This window comes from Arachis ipaensis, chromosome B6 (assembly GCF_059453495.1).
Source record: "Arachis ipaensis isolate K30076 ecotype BB chromosome B6, ASM5945349v1, whole genome shotgun sequence".
Lineage (NCBI taxonomy): Eukaryota > Viridiplantae > Streptophyta > Magnoliopsida > Fabales > Fabaceae > Arachis > Arachis ipaensis.
Genome location: NC_142441.1, coordinates 70,028,422 through 70,043,315, shown reverse-complemented (window position 1 = coordinate 70,043,315; position 14,894 = coordinate 70,028,422). Strand labels below are relative to the sequence as shown.

The window sequence follows — 14,894 nt, the reverse complement described above, 5'->3', positions numbered from 1 at the left end:
AGCAGTAACTATATAAAGGCCCTAGTGGGAAAAGTAAAGCAGTAACAATATAAAGAAGGAAAGCAGTAACTATATAAAGCAGTAACTAAGAATTGAGACCATTACCTTCTACATGTCTGACATGAAGTTAATTCCATTGATAGCTGCGTCCCCTAAGTCTTGTTGGAGAAGTTCGAGAAACCACTTCCAACTATCCTTGCATTCGCACTCCACCACAGCATAGGCTATAGGGTATATATGATTATTGGCATCGTGGCCGATCGCAGTCAACAACTGCCCAGGGTAGTATCCCTTCAAAAAAGTACCATCTAACCTGATAAAAGGCCTGCAGCCAACCGAGAAGCCCTTCTTACACCCTTCCAAGCATATGTAAATTCTTTTGAATTTATACCCAGTCCCTTCGACATAATCAGTGCTAATCCTTACGGTGGAGCCAAGGTTGGTCCTTATAATTTCATTAGCATAATCCCGTAGAAGTGCATACTGAGCTATCTCTGATCCTTCTATTAGTTCTTTCGCCTTCACCATTGCACGGTATATCTTCCTCTCATTGACAATCACATCAAACTCCTTCTTGAAAAAATCCTGTGCCTGCCTTTGAGTCATGTCTGGATGGTCACGGATCTTGTCCTCAAGCTCTTCAACAACCCATTTTCCATCTGCAGATTTGTTCTTATTAACTCTGCTGCAGGTATGTTTGTTGACAAAGGTCTTCACCTGGAAGCTTAATGGAAACGACCGTTTTACACAATATATCTTCCATGGGCAATCCTCGTCATAACATATGGCCTTGCACCTAGTTGAATCAACTCTTGGAAAGAATATGCTTCGCCCTAGGTTGATGTTGAACTTCCTAACTGCCTTCTTGAAATGCTCCAGATTCTCAAATTCCATCCCAACCTCCAGCCTTACCTCCCTAACTGGAGCATCGGGATTAGCTTGAGGAAATGCTGCTTGCTGACTATCTTCATCATCACTTGCAACAGAATCCAGCTCTTCAGACTCGTAACAATGCATCCCTGCACTTGGCCCAGCCATATCTTCACCCTCCATAGGTATAAAGATTGAAGGATGCTTGTTTGGATCCTGGTTAGGTATGAACGTTTGCCCTGATGGAGGAGGCCTGACTGTTGATCGTCTCTTCCGCTTCTTTGGACTACCACCACCCACATCTGGGTTTGTAGACGGTTCGGGCTGTGAACTGCTAGGTTGACTCTCTTCACAAGGTGTTCTATTCTCATTCTGAATGGTCTTCTCTTAAGACTCTGGTTCATTGCAAAGTTGTGGAATATATTGTGTGAAAATCTCATTAGATTCCGGAGGCCCTTTATCAACTGTGGGAGCCACTGACTCCGCAGACACTGGATTTCGGTGCCCAGTTTCATGACTTCCAACTGAAACACATGGTTGTTGAGGCTCTGGAGGAGTCTTGATCAACGGCTCATGTGGAGGCAAATTGGGTTCGGTGGGTGCATCCGGGGTTTGAATGATCCTTGGTGGCTCTTCGAAGGTTACCTTTGGTGAGTGTGTGGGGAGATTTGGTTCGTCACTGCCTACTTTTGGTTGTTCTGTTTGGGTATCCGGTCCAGGCATACCTCCTTCAGTCTCACTGATCTTCACCACTTTCTTGTGCTTCTTCTTTGGTGTTGGGGGTCTCCTAACACACAGTTTGGTTCTGTGCTTCACTGGGGTCTTCGTAACATTTAAAATCTCAAGATCCTCTTCAGGTTCATTGTTTTCTTCTGCAAACTCAGGAAGGTTAACTGGATGCTTAGTGAACACCTCCACTCTCCTCCCATTAGCGATGGCTGCTTCGTACATAGTCACCACATCCATGTCAAGTCTAAGCAACCTCAACCCACCATCCAACTCCTTCCCAGGTTCAAGCCAGTAAAGCTCGCTCACATCAGTGTACCCTATATCCTTTACTAAGTCATTCATGAAGAACCTATTTAGGGTATCGACATTCACTCGTTCAATCTCTATTTTCTCACCCCCAATGTATGCCACTCTGCCATCATCACCCTTTTGAAATTTTTCTCTGTGACTAATCACTAACGTAATGTGGATAGTTGCCATCTGCAAACAGACACACCCTAATTAACAACCAAATCATAGCAAATACAAGCACACCCTAATAAAAACCCAGTTTCCACAACCATGCACCGAAAACAAGAAAACCATCACATAGAGACGAATGGTTACTACTTACCTATGGATGACACCACGCAACTCCACCCGCCCAAACGGTCCACGCCAACAAGCACCCTCTCTTCAATACGGAGATTATCGTCGGCCTGGGAGGTTTTCTTTAATTGTTGAAGATGAACAGTTTCTTCCTAGGGCTGTACCCTTTGTTTTCTGAATCGCGCGAAGATGAAAAACCTTTGCTAACTGTTCATTTCTAATTTCCCTTTTTTTTTCAAAAAAAAATTCAAAATTCAATTATTTTTTTAACTAATTATAATTATAATATCCACGTGTGCAGCCTCCCAAGCCATGTCACGCCGTGAAGTGCCACGTAGGGAGTGTTACTGACGGAGTCAACACCGAAATATGGATTGGTTAGTTTCGTCCCACGGAACTCATGATTGATGGACACATTTGGTAGTTTCCGTCTCTTGTGGGTAGATTTGTCAGCGTTTTCAACTTCCATGGGTAAAAATGGTAGTCTACTCTATTTATTATCTTCAACAACGAGATAACTGATGATGAATGAGAAAGAGAAAACGAAAAGAGGAGAAAAAATTTCAATGAAAAAAGGAGGAGGAAGAGAAGGAGGAGAAAGATGTGGTATTGATGACGACGATAACGAGAGAGAAAAATTACGAAGAAGAGGATGCACGAAGAAAGAAGAAGAAAAAAAGGCACGGAAAAAAACGTGAAAAAACGCATGAATATAAATGACTTGTATGACTTGTATGGGAAAATGCTTGTATGTGGAGAATAACTCTTTTTCTTAATAGAAATTTCTCGGTCCAATTTTTGTACCTCTCATAAATCGAACGGTCTGATTTCTGTTTCTCTAATTAAATAATTCCACATTTAAGAATAGCACCTCAGCAGACAGCAGTCCACATTTTAAAAAAATACCATTGCTACTCCAATATCAAAAACAAAAAGTATAATCTAGTAATTCAATAATATATTTTATCTCATATTTTTAAACATTAATGACTAACTGGTGACCAAGAATAATAAATTATAATAGTTCTTTAATATAGAAATAATTTGCACCACATTTATAGAATTTGCATTAAAAAAATATATAATTTATACATATATTTATCAGAATTTACATACATGAATTAATATTATTTACACCTATATTTATCTAAATTTATTTAAATATAAAATTTATTTGTTGAAGATAATTTAATATTTATATTGATCAAATACGGATCAAAATCATTAAAAACTGCCAACCAAGAGTTTCTGAAATTATAAACCAACAATCATGTATGCAAGAAATCACCACTTATACAAGAAGACAAATATAATCAAGTTTTATAAATAATATAATCAAACTTGATACATATTTATAATTAAACTTCATATGTAAGATAATCAAATTTTAAATTAAATTTATATTTATAATCAAAGTTTGATTATTATGATCATAAAATTTGATTATAAATATAAATATATAGTGATTTCATATTAATTTTTTATATCTATATAACATAATTGCATTTTGTGAGATTATCAATTTTTTTCTGGTAATAATGTCTTTAGGAAAAATTTTCAGAAGTAATGACAACATATCAATATATATGATACAATCAATCTCACTTTGTTAACATTAAATATAACATAATAATATTCTTTTATGTAAGGCAGATTGAAATTAACAACAAAAACCGAGGAAATAACTTTCGTCCATAGTCCTATTAATTTCCTCAGGTATAGTTTTTTGTAGAGAAATTCTAGGTGATTAACCTTTTTTTTTTTTATTTTATCTTATATTTGAATAAACACTAATCAACTTTTTTCTCTTTTACGCTAAAAATATTGATCCTCTAATATTATTTTTCTTTTCCCCGGTACATTCGACTGCTATAGTTTTGCACTGAATTCTTTTATTTTTCAAAAAAGATACTCAATGCATGCTGCGCCGGGCACGTCTCAGCTTCATAAAGGTTTAATGAAGAAACCAAAAATTAATTTTATCCTTAAAATAAAAGAGAAAAAAGAAACCCCAGTAGAACAGCAAGAGCCAAGAGAATCTAGGATGAAAAAATTATTTAAGAAATGGCTGGCTTCCTTTTGAAGAAACAAATAACAAGGCAAAATTAGTTGTTTTTCAGAAAGAAGAAATTGTCCTTTAGTTTAGTCAGGGGAATAAATGCTGCAAGAAGCATATTTGACTAGCATGCCTTTATTTTATGGAGTACTGCATAATAAATATCATTTTAATTTCTATGATTGAAATATATTTCTATATTCTCAACTCTCGAGCAATAGAAATTGAAAATATGTACCAGAATATAATAATTCATCGTTATGACAATGACTTTTTTCTCAGATCTCAATCAATAAATACCATTCTCATTGCATTCCGTACGGGCAAAGGGCTAAACTGTAAGAGAAACACAAACTACAGGGCAGAAAAATGATTGCCGACAAGAGAGGATTTTATTCAGACATTAAAAGTGGATCAGACGAGGAATAACTGTTTTTCTCACCAATGAGTGTCAGTCAGTGGGAAGAGGATCTCAGATCTCTATGTTGATTACGTATTCAAACTATCAATCAAGATTTCTTACAGCGGTTCAATTCTGGCCATGACAAAAATAAAAATAGGATTCAACCACTTTGGCCAAACTAAACTATGTGGAAACATACTATATCTATGAAAACTTAAAAGGCCTGTAATTAATTCTTTTTTTAAACCAAAAAAAGTAGGCGCAAATGAGTATGGCATTTGCAACTGATAGTTCCATTGGTGTCACTTCCTAACATTTGTGGCAAAATTTCAACCAACCTTTCTTCCTACCCAACAGCCCTACCAGCTATCATGCCAAAGAAATAACTCAAAAGAATTGGATCCTATGGGGGAAGAATTCAAGTGTGATTAAACCAAGGTCCAACTGCACCATTCACATGGCCATTGCTATGGATCCCTACCCCATTTGGGATGATTTGTGGGGGCATCCCAACGGCCATCGGCAGAGATGCAGCAGGATATAATCCGTGGCTGTGGGGGAGACCATGGCCATGGGGGCTCATAAGTGGACTCCCGGCAGGACTCCCTTTACGCTGTTGAAGGGCGTGGATCTGCCTCAGCCCATCTTCATGAATACGTGATAGTGTTTCCAACTCTTTCATTGATAGAGCTTCCAGACCGGCACCATACAGAGGGGCATGTCGCGACATTTCCTCCTGGAGGGAGGCCTCTAGCGTGTGAATATATTGCTGCAAAAAGAAAACAAACACATTAGGACTTTCGATTTGCATATTTCCAAGGTGTATGGCATAGACTAATTAGTATGCGAATACATGGAAAACAAACAACACAAGCATAAAGGTTGGTCTTCTGATTCTAAGGATAAAGAACTAAATGGAATGTTGCTAGTCATGGAAAAACAGTATACATTATTTTGCTCAATAAATTCAACATTACAGTTAATAAAACATGCAATTAACAGGTAGCACTGAAACTTAAATATGCTTAACCTCATTGTATAAGTCAAACGTGTAAATATATACCATGATATAATATAAATAATAGACAAGTGCAATCTCCATATCAAGACAAACCTGGCAGGCTTGCAACTTAGATTCCATGCCATCAATATATGCTTCACACCTAGCAACCTGCTCTTCCTTCTCCCGCTTTTCTCCCTCGGTTTGCCCTACTGTTTGAGTCAGTCTACGGACTTCATCCTCAAGTGATTGCCGGATTTCTTCCCGTGTTACATTCTCTGTTGCAAATCTTTTCAGTTCTTCATCAAATCTCTTGCGTGCAGCTTCAGCATTCTTCAATCTTTCAGCCAGTGCATTTTTCTCTTTTACTACTTTCTGTGGACAATACAAATCAAAATTAATTTACAACTGACATGCTTATATATATCATACAAATTAAAATTAATTCTCAAAGGAAAACTAATTTCAAATGTAGAACAAAAAATGGAGGACAGTAATCTCCTGAGCATACAGTTTTCACGTCAAAAGATTAGATCAAGCTGCTTTCTAATTCCTCTATTATTTGTTTTGGCAGTCATGATGTATCAGATCCAGCAACAAAATTACTGATCCAAACAAGGAAATGAGAATAATAAAGTAATTCTTCATTTTATTTATATTTATATTGGGTAATATGATGAATGACAAAAGAAAGGACCAAAGGTTGATTCGGAAAAGGAGATTCAACACAAGAAAAAAGTTTCCTGAAAAAAACGTGCGCTGAATGGAAACCTAGAAATGAGTTGTGGCATTTAATATGCCCCCTCACTCAAAAGCATAAATATGACCTGAAGGTAAAGCACACAAGACCACGCAAACTTTGTGATGAAATTAATATTTACTTGAACATGAAACTAACTATTTAGTCTCTTAAAGATACACATTGGTCTAGTCCTTGAAAGATTTTTACATCAGTTCACTCCTAAATGATACAACTGACATTACATATATTTTTTAAAGACAAACTGATGTCAAATTTTTCAAGGACTAAACTGACATCAATATAGCTTTTAAGAGTTAAATTAATGTAAAAACTTTCAGGAACCACATTGATGCTACGTGTATCTTTGAGAGATCAAGTGGTTAGTTTAGGAAGAATCAGAACTGTTCCTAGCAGGGGAGTAATACATCAGCTGAAGTGAAAACAGAAGGCCGATTACCTTCCGACAATATTTGGCAAAATTAGGTGAAGATATTTTGGGTTTTGGTATACAACGGCGCGCGCACAAACGTAACTGAAACATTACTACTTTCTATTCAAGCAGCAGGCTCATTAACTATGTACATATAGTCATTGTAGTGCAGCAATATATACTAACATTGATATAAGCAAGTGGTTTCTCTTTTCATAATGTAAACAAGTGTATTATATCTAATACCTTCAATTCATCACGTTTTCGAGATTTCAACTGAGAAATTTGTGTCTCTGCATCGTGTAAACGGTCCTGAAGAACTTTCTTCTCCGCAGAAAGCTTTGTTATTTCTTCATCCCGCTCCGAACGAAGCCACTCAAGCTGACTCTCAACTTCTTGAACCTGTTCTAATATTTCCTTCTTTTCTCGAGAAAACCGATCCATCTCAGTCCTCATTTCAGACTGTTGAAACATAAATTGGATCAGTAAAAAATTCTATTAAAGCAAATTAAGAGATAACCACAGTATATAAATGATTAGGACATGAAATACCTTGAGGCGATTGCTTGTGGCCTCGGATTCACTCAGTTTTTGTGCTATAATAGCTTTTTCCTTAGCCATATTAGAAATCTCAATTTTGCTTTCTTCACGAACACGAATAATTTCATCTTCACTAGCGCATAACTGGTGCCACAGAGCAGCCCGGTCAACATTTGCAAGTTCAGCAACTTCACGGATCATACTCAAAACAGGTCGAATAATCTCCTGCTCCTCACAGACTAAAGTAACTAAGACATCCAAATCAAAATCTACTTCACGACCGGCATCTGCTGTGCTAGTGGCACGGTCAACAAGCCTCTTCAGCATCCTCCCCCGGTAAGATTCATTGGCATACCATCTAAACAATATCGTGTAAAGCAACTTCACAAATTCCCTCACACATTGGTCTTTCGAAAGGGCCAAAGTTTCAGCAAGACCAAGAACTGAAGTAAAATCCTCCCTTTGAACTCCAAGTTGCTCACTTACATCTCCCTCTGATGCACCCTCTGGATGCTGAAAATTTTCAGAAACATATCTGGCACCATTACTCAATCTTTGAGAAAGGCGGCTTTCCAATACTAAGGCTACAGACTGAGCCCCTATTACACCTCGAGCTACAGCTTTCTCAAATGTTTGAGAGGCTTCAACAGCAAGACAAGGAATGGATAACATCTCAAACAGTATGTATATATCAGAAAAATGACGACTAGCACGAAAAGCCTGCTCATCAATCACATGAAGTCCGGCAGTAGTGGTGCTGTGTTCACCAAATAAAAAAATTCCACAAGGCAGAGCTGAGCAACTATCACCATAATCATCATCACAATCAATGTCCCTAAGTATGGTTTCAGCAACATCACCCCAACTATTTATAGTCTTGCTCAAGAAGTCAAGGACACAAGGCGACACATCAAGACCAAGATTTTTCAGCCTTACACGAACAGACCTAACCTACATAATTGATAAAAATAAAAAGTAAAAAAAAAAAAAACACAAGTGCTTCAAAAAATATTTTGGATAAACATATTAACAAATATGGTGCAATTTCAAACTATCTTAAAGCTTACTGCTTCAGGTAAGTGTTGACATTGAGATGCTGCTTTGAATATAAAATCTATCGTCGCAGCAAGGGGTTCATCATTTGAATCTGTCAAAAGTTCAAACGACTGAAACAGAATGCGTTCCCACACTTCACTACCACACTCCAGTTGATTAAGAGCTTCAAACACCTAAGATAGGAAGGAGTTAAAAAGAGAAAGGACATTAATAGGAGAGAAAAACAATGTGACCATGCTTAGCATTATGTTGGTAGTGAGATAAATGCAGCCGAAGCATATATACTAGGGGGAATGAAATCCCATGACATTAAATTTATAAGACTACGTATTACAGATAAGGTGTTGAGAAAATAAATATTGGTTTATCTCACAGGTATTCGTAAAGAAGGTTCTGCATCTGGCTTTTGTAGTCGCTCAAGAAGTGCACAGGCAGCCAGTGGGTGTTCTGACAGCTCAACCAATTTTGGCACCAGTGCAACAAGGTCTGCTTGCAAATGCTTAGGAGCTTTGTCCAATACAAGAGCAATTTTCTGTGCAGACTGAGGTCGTCGTCTTGGCTCTGGACATCCTTGCGGAACAGCTCCATCCAAAGCTCTAAGTGAGTTCACAATCAATCCCAGGAGCTCCTCAGACTGTTCTGGCCACTTTGTCTGAAGTTCCAAATTTACACAATCAAAATTATAGATAATATTTAACAGAAAAATCCCCTCATATTAATACCAAATTATACCTTTGACCGTAAAGTTGCATTATCTGAACCAGCAGCAGATGTTTCTGGTGGACAAATAGGTTGTCCAGGAACAGCCTTTTCCTGAATAACATTCCCATTTAAATCAGAGCTCTGCACAGCAGATGTACCGCCACTCTCTTCAACAACAGAATCCAACCTCTCGTAAACGGGAACTTGGATTGACTCAATTGCTCCATTTTCTCTATCACACTCAAGAGGACTAGCAGCTCCACTGCCATCTGGAGGTTTCGAGCATGCATCCACAGAATCAGCAACAGGAACCCCTTCAGAAGGCTGGCAGCATTCAACCATTATATCCAGTAGTAAATCAATGATTGCTTGCTGCAATACTTTAACTCCCATCAGCAAATTCATCAAACTAGGTGAAGACTCATCAGCCTTGCTGGTCTTATTCCCATCACAGTTACCAGAGAGCTTGGTAGGAAGAAGCAAGCGCTTTACTTTAGCAGGATCATCAAGATAAACCCGAAGTCCAGTCAGAAACCCAGCAATTGCACCAGCATCCATTAAAAGTTTCTCTCGTAAAGTAACCTGTGGCTGTGAAGGATTATCTCCATATGACAGATGGAATCCAGCTCGGGAAAGAAGATTTCTGAAAATATCTTCCTCATCTCCACTTATCCCTTCACTGTCTTCAGAGTCAATGAGCTCATCAGGATCAGTTGTCAATGCATCCTGATCATCCTCTGATGCCAACACCTGTATATTAAAAATCACATTAGAAGAAGAGGCAAGTGCAACCTCTCAATGGGAGCGACATGAATTCAAAACAATCAGTAGCTATAATAGTATCACTTCAATTCAGAACATGACAAGCTGGAAGGTAAACCTATGAGACAAATTCCTTCTCTACCAAAAACACATGTATAATCACAAGCTTTTTTAAGAGAGAAAAATATTTGCAATCATAATTTGGCCCATACATGGGGTAGAAAAATGCTTGCAATTTCTTTTCTTCGGTGTGAACTTACTAGTTTAAATATACAATACGAAGTTCAAGGGATGCAAAATTATGAACTGAATCACTAATCAACTTCTGTAACTTGAGTCACTTATCAGCTTGTTCCATGCATCGTATCAGCAAACAACGAGCAAAAATTCCAAGGAGGACGCCATATTTCCTAACTTGCTTGTTCCAATCTTACCATACAGAATATAAGTTAGATGCAAGAGCAGATATTATATGTTAAATTACTAACACCTCGGGCAGAAGGGCCGGGATCACATAGACATCCACTCAAATAAAGGTAGTCTTATACCTAAAGTCAATAAAGATCCACGATCTTTCATAGAAACAATCTCTGTTTGTGAGATGAGAGAACATTTGGTACCATCCATTAACAATAGTTGGTGCAAAAGGTAATATATAAACCGGGCAATCCCATAGGAACTTACCTCTAGATCAGCAAAATCAAACCAAGGGCAGCAGTCCAATATTTCGCATACAAAAACAACGGTGTCACGGACAAGAAACCCTGCATCTGCTTCTAGCATATCTGAGACCTTCATGAATTGTAAAACGGAATTATTCCACGTCTTTGTGCAGATAGAGGATTCTTTCCACACTGTCTTGGCCGGATTTTTCTGATTCACAACAGCCATCCTGTATCTGACCCAGAAGTTTTTATCAGGATCGCTACCGACAGCCTGGTCACTCTCTAAATAAATACATATTGTATCAAAGGACTCGTAGACACCTGTTACATGGAAACATAAGCTTTTAATTAAAAAAAGAAATGCAAAATCTGCAATAACAACTTCCAGTGAATAAAATGCAAAGATTGCACAGTATCTTCATAATAAACACCTACCGATCCGAAGTTCACATCCACCAGCCTGAAAGAATTTACTGAAGATTTTCCGAGTCTCCATGATTTCCTTAAAAGACAGGAAATTCTCCACTTTCCATGTAAACGAACTTCTTTTCCCAAAACTATCAACAAGGGAACCACCATTGCTCAATTCAGAATCATTATCGGTAAAATCTTGCATTATTGATGTCTCTTTCAATATAAGAACTTCAGCAGAGAATATAACAGTGTCCTGGACAAGAAAACCAGAATCTTGATCAAAGAGACTTGTAAGTGTCACAAATTCACGCCAGCCCCAATCCTTTGCAGCTTTGGAGTAGCGGTTCTGAGATTCCTTGGTGACAGACTTCTCCTCCATCCTCTGGTTCACAACTGACAAACGATGACTAACAAAACAACTCCAATCACTGGAAGTATTCCTAGAATCTGTAACTTCAAGAAACACTGAAAGGTGGCATGGTGGCTGGGACTGCCCTGATAGCATTAAAACCATGGAAATGTGTTACCAAGCTACATTCATCTAAGGACCAGCCTCTAACTATTTGTAAAGCAGCAACCTAAAAATCTTTTCAATGTTTTTCTTTTTTTTTTTTTGGAGGGAGGGAGACCCCTGAATGTAAGGATTGAACTATATTTCTACAGGGAAAACCAAGATCCATAAAATCATCTATAAAATGTGGTGTGTTTGTTGTATCAGCGGATATACTTCGCAAGTATGAAGTATCAATTTATCACAAGTTAATTTGAAAGGAGGACGCGCTGCGGGGCGCAGAGCGCGCGTGCGGGGTGGGGGTGGGGGGGAGTAAAAAATGTGTATGTATAAAGTGCTCCTAGTACACTCTTTCAGCATAGTGTCAATTTAGGTAAGAATTGCACCAAAATGCTCACAAGACATCAAATCAAATCATAGGTATCTAAATATAAGCGGAAATGGTAAAAGATAAATTGCTAAAAAAAGATTTGCAAAGCAAGTAAATGCCACACCTCTGGGATAAACAATAAGACGACAATCCCGGTTACCAATCTGAAACCTCCTGCTCTTGATGCAAAGGCCAGTAATCTTCCTCTTCTTCAGCAAATCCTTCAATCTGGTAAAATTTTCAATCCTCCAAGTGAACTTGCCGATATGGCCATCGGACTTCCTCGCCCCACCCACGCTCCTTCCAGCAATCATAGCCCCATTCTTGGAGAAGCTACTAAACTCCTTAATCACATGAAACGAGGTGCTAAACACTGCAGTATCATCAACCAAGAACCCTGACTCAGTCCCTATGAAATCTGACATTTTCATATAATCATTCCACCCCAAACTCGTGTTATCGCCACTCTTATTATCCGCAGCGAACCTCCCATACGAATCCCTATGCATATGATTCAAACCGGGCTTCTGGTTCAACACAGACATCCTAAACAAACACCAGCAACTCCTATCAGACAACATCACAGTCTTATCAGTGTCCTTACTCTCCAAACACATTGACAAATACTCAACACCATTCACCGAACTCTGATACACACTAATCCTCAAATTACACTCGCCAGCAGGGAAAACAGGGCTCATTATCTTCTGCGTCTTAATCATCTCCTTAAACAAACTAAAATTGTGAACCTTCCAAGTGAACTTTCCACTCAGAACATCCGAAACCGGCCCAGCAACGACGGAAGAGCTTGCGGCCGAACCGGACGACAACGAGGACGAAGACTGGACCTCGTTGTTATCGCGCGTGAAGTTAACGGACTCGTTGAGGATGAGTATGTCGGCCGTGATCAAAACGCCGTCGTTGGCGGCGTTTAGGTAACCTAGTTTGGGATCGAAGACGGTTGAAGAAGGCGTGAAATCGCACCAACCGTGAGATTTCTTCTTGCTGGAGAATCGATGCCAAGAATCGCGGTGTATGGTTTTGGAATCGTCGGCGAGGTTAACGATTGCGAGACGGTAACTGGCGAAACAGTCCCATTTGGAAGAAGAGGTGCCGCGAGGGTCCATGATTTGAAGATAGATTGAGATGTAACCTGGAAGAGCTTGCGAATCGCCCTTAGGGTACACCAATAACCGGCAATCGTATCCTCCTACCTCGAAGTACTTGCTCCAAAGGGCGCGTGCCTTCACTCGCGGGAAATTTTGCACCGTCCATCGGCACACTGCGGCGTGCTCGCCACGGCGATCGACGACGACGGTCTCCTGTGCGGCGGCCCCGCCGCCTCCGTCACGGGTGGTTACGGCGAGGTCCTCCGCAGCGGCGGCGGAGGAGGATGAAGGCGAGGGTTTGTCCGATGAGGAAGCGGAGGATGATGATGACGTGGCAGGTTGTGATTGGTCGGACGAAGGAGGTGCGGAGGGGAGAGAAGGGAGTGCCTCGGAGGAAGTGTGCTTCATTGCTTTTCCGTGTTCGATAAATTGAAAAGAAAAACGAAAAATGAAATGAAAAATGAGAATCGGAGAGAACGAAACGCGAACAGAGAGAGAATAGATGAAGGAGGAGGCAGAGAGAGAGGGGGGGATGTGGTGTCTGGTGTGTGAAAGAAGAAGAGAAGAGAGAGAGGTTTGGACAATGGGGAGGGTGGCGCATCATAGGTTATCTTGCGCCATCTTGAGCCATCTTGCTTACGAGTTACGTGGCGCACGATAGCAATCTTGCGCTTCTATCTCTAATTTATTTTCTGTTTTCAAACTCACTTTATAATTAATAATTAATTAATTAATATAAATAATTTAATTAACCTCTAGCTTTTAAATCTTAATATGTTTATTCTCCTTCAATAAAAGATATATATTTATTCTCTTTGTATATTAATTACTAAAAGATTATGTAGTATTTGAATTTACATGGTAATATAAAAAAAAATTGTACATAATATGTTGGAAAGTTTAGTTTTTAGGTATATCCTATCCTATAAAAGTATAACAACATAAAATACATTTTGAAATATTTGCAAAGAATATAATAATTGTGTTTGATTAAATTAAAGGATATAATTGTGTTTAATTTTCAAATGTTTGAAGATCAATTTAGAATGTTTATTATTTAAATTAAAGTTTGTTTGGATGTGGAATGTGGATAACAATGAAATGTATGAAATGTGTCCAGGGAATTTCTATTTTATTAGTGTGTTTGGTTAGTAAATAAAATAAATAAAACATAAAATTTGTTGACCTTCCTATTAACATGTTTGATGAGATAGTAGAAATGTGGTACAATAAAATTACACATGAATTTTATTTGCGGTGAGTGTTTAATCACGAAAATAATTATCTCAACAATATAATGGGTTGGGTTAAGAATAGACTGAAAATAGGGTTATGGGTTACATGACGCCTTTTATTGGGCTTCGAATGCCCAATAATGAACGCACGTGGTCATGGTGGGAGGAACTGGATCCTTCGTTGCAAAGGGGCCACGTCATCGTTTGTGGGAGGAGAATTAGGGTTTTCGGCTTCATGTCATGCCAATTTGCCTACTGCCAACTGCCAAGTAGGGCAATCAAAATGGATTAAATCCATCACACAAGTCTGTTTATCCATTTGACGAGATGAACTCGATTAATTCCAAAAAAAAATGACGAATTAAATAAGTTAATTTGCACAATAAATAAGTGGTATGTTTAATTTTTTTTATAATTTTTAAAAATTAATACTTTTTTGTTAATATTTTTTATAATTTAATTCGAAAATTCAATCTATCAACTAAAAATTCACTATTTATTTTAAGTTTTTTATTTAAAAGTAATATTTTTGTTAAAATATTTTTTAAAATATAAAATAAAAAAATAAACAAACTATTCTATTTAATTCATCGGACTAGTTATAAACAGTTTAAACTAAAATATTATGATCCGTGAATAAAATGAACCATAATTATTTAAGATATTTTTTATTAAAAAGTGATTTTTTTGTTAAATATTATAAAAAAAATAA

General features: G+C 38.1%; 1 protein-coding gene and 1 pseudogene across 1 annotated transcript; both read right to left on the bottom strand.

Moving 5' to 3' along the window:
- Window positions 1–108: 108 nt before the first annotated feature.
- Window positions 109–2,079, bottom strand: LOC148561258 (uncharacterized; annotated as a pseudogene).
- Window positions 2,080–4,616: 2,537 nt separating this feature from the next.
- Window positions 4,617–13,629, bottom strand: LOC107612791 (uncharacterized). Its single transcript, XM_016314535.3, has 10 exons — window positions 11,963–13,629; window positions 10,979–11,452; window positions 10,563–10,864; window positions 9,147–9,866; window positions 8,788–9,066; window positions 8,426–8,587; window positions 7,371–8,309; window positions 7,065–7,280; window positions 5,761–6,021; window positions 4,617–5,415 (listed from the first exon to the last, which is right to left on the bottom strand). Exons 1-10 carry the CDS (start codon window positions 13,353–13,355, stop codon window positions 5,065–5,067), a joined length of 5,097 nt encoding a protein of 1,698 aa, XP_016170021.2. The 5' UTR covers window positions 13,356–13,629; the 3' UTR covers window positions 4,617–5,064.
- Between the last annotated feature and the right edge of the window lie 1,265 nt (window positions 13,630–14,894).

Bases quoted from the DNA above. Each gene is read 5' to 3' on its own strand.
- LOC107612791 (XM_016314535.3), bottom strand. From the start codon at position 13,355: ATGAAGCACACTTCCTCCGAGGCACTCCCTTCTCTCCCCTCCGCACCT. The intron at 9,867-10,562 runs GTAAGTTCCTAT...TTTAATATACAG, and splicing joins TTGATTTTGCTGATCTAGAG to GTGTTGGCATCAGAGGATGA. The intron at 7,281-7,370 runs GTATTTCATGTC...ATGTTTCAACAG, and splicing joins CCACAAGCAATCGCCTCAAG to TCTGAAATGAGGACTGAGAT.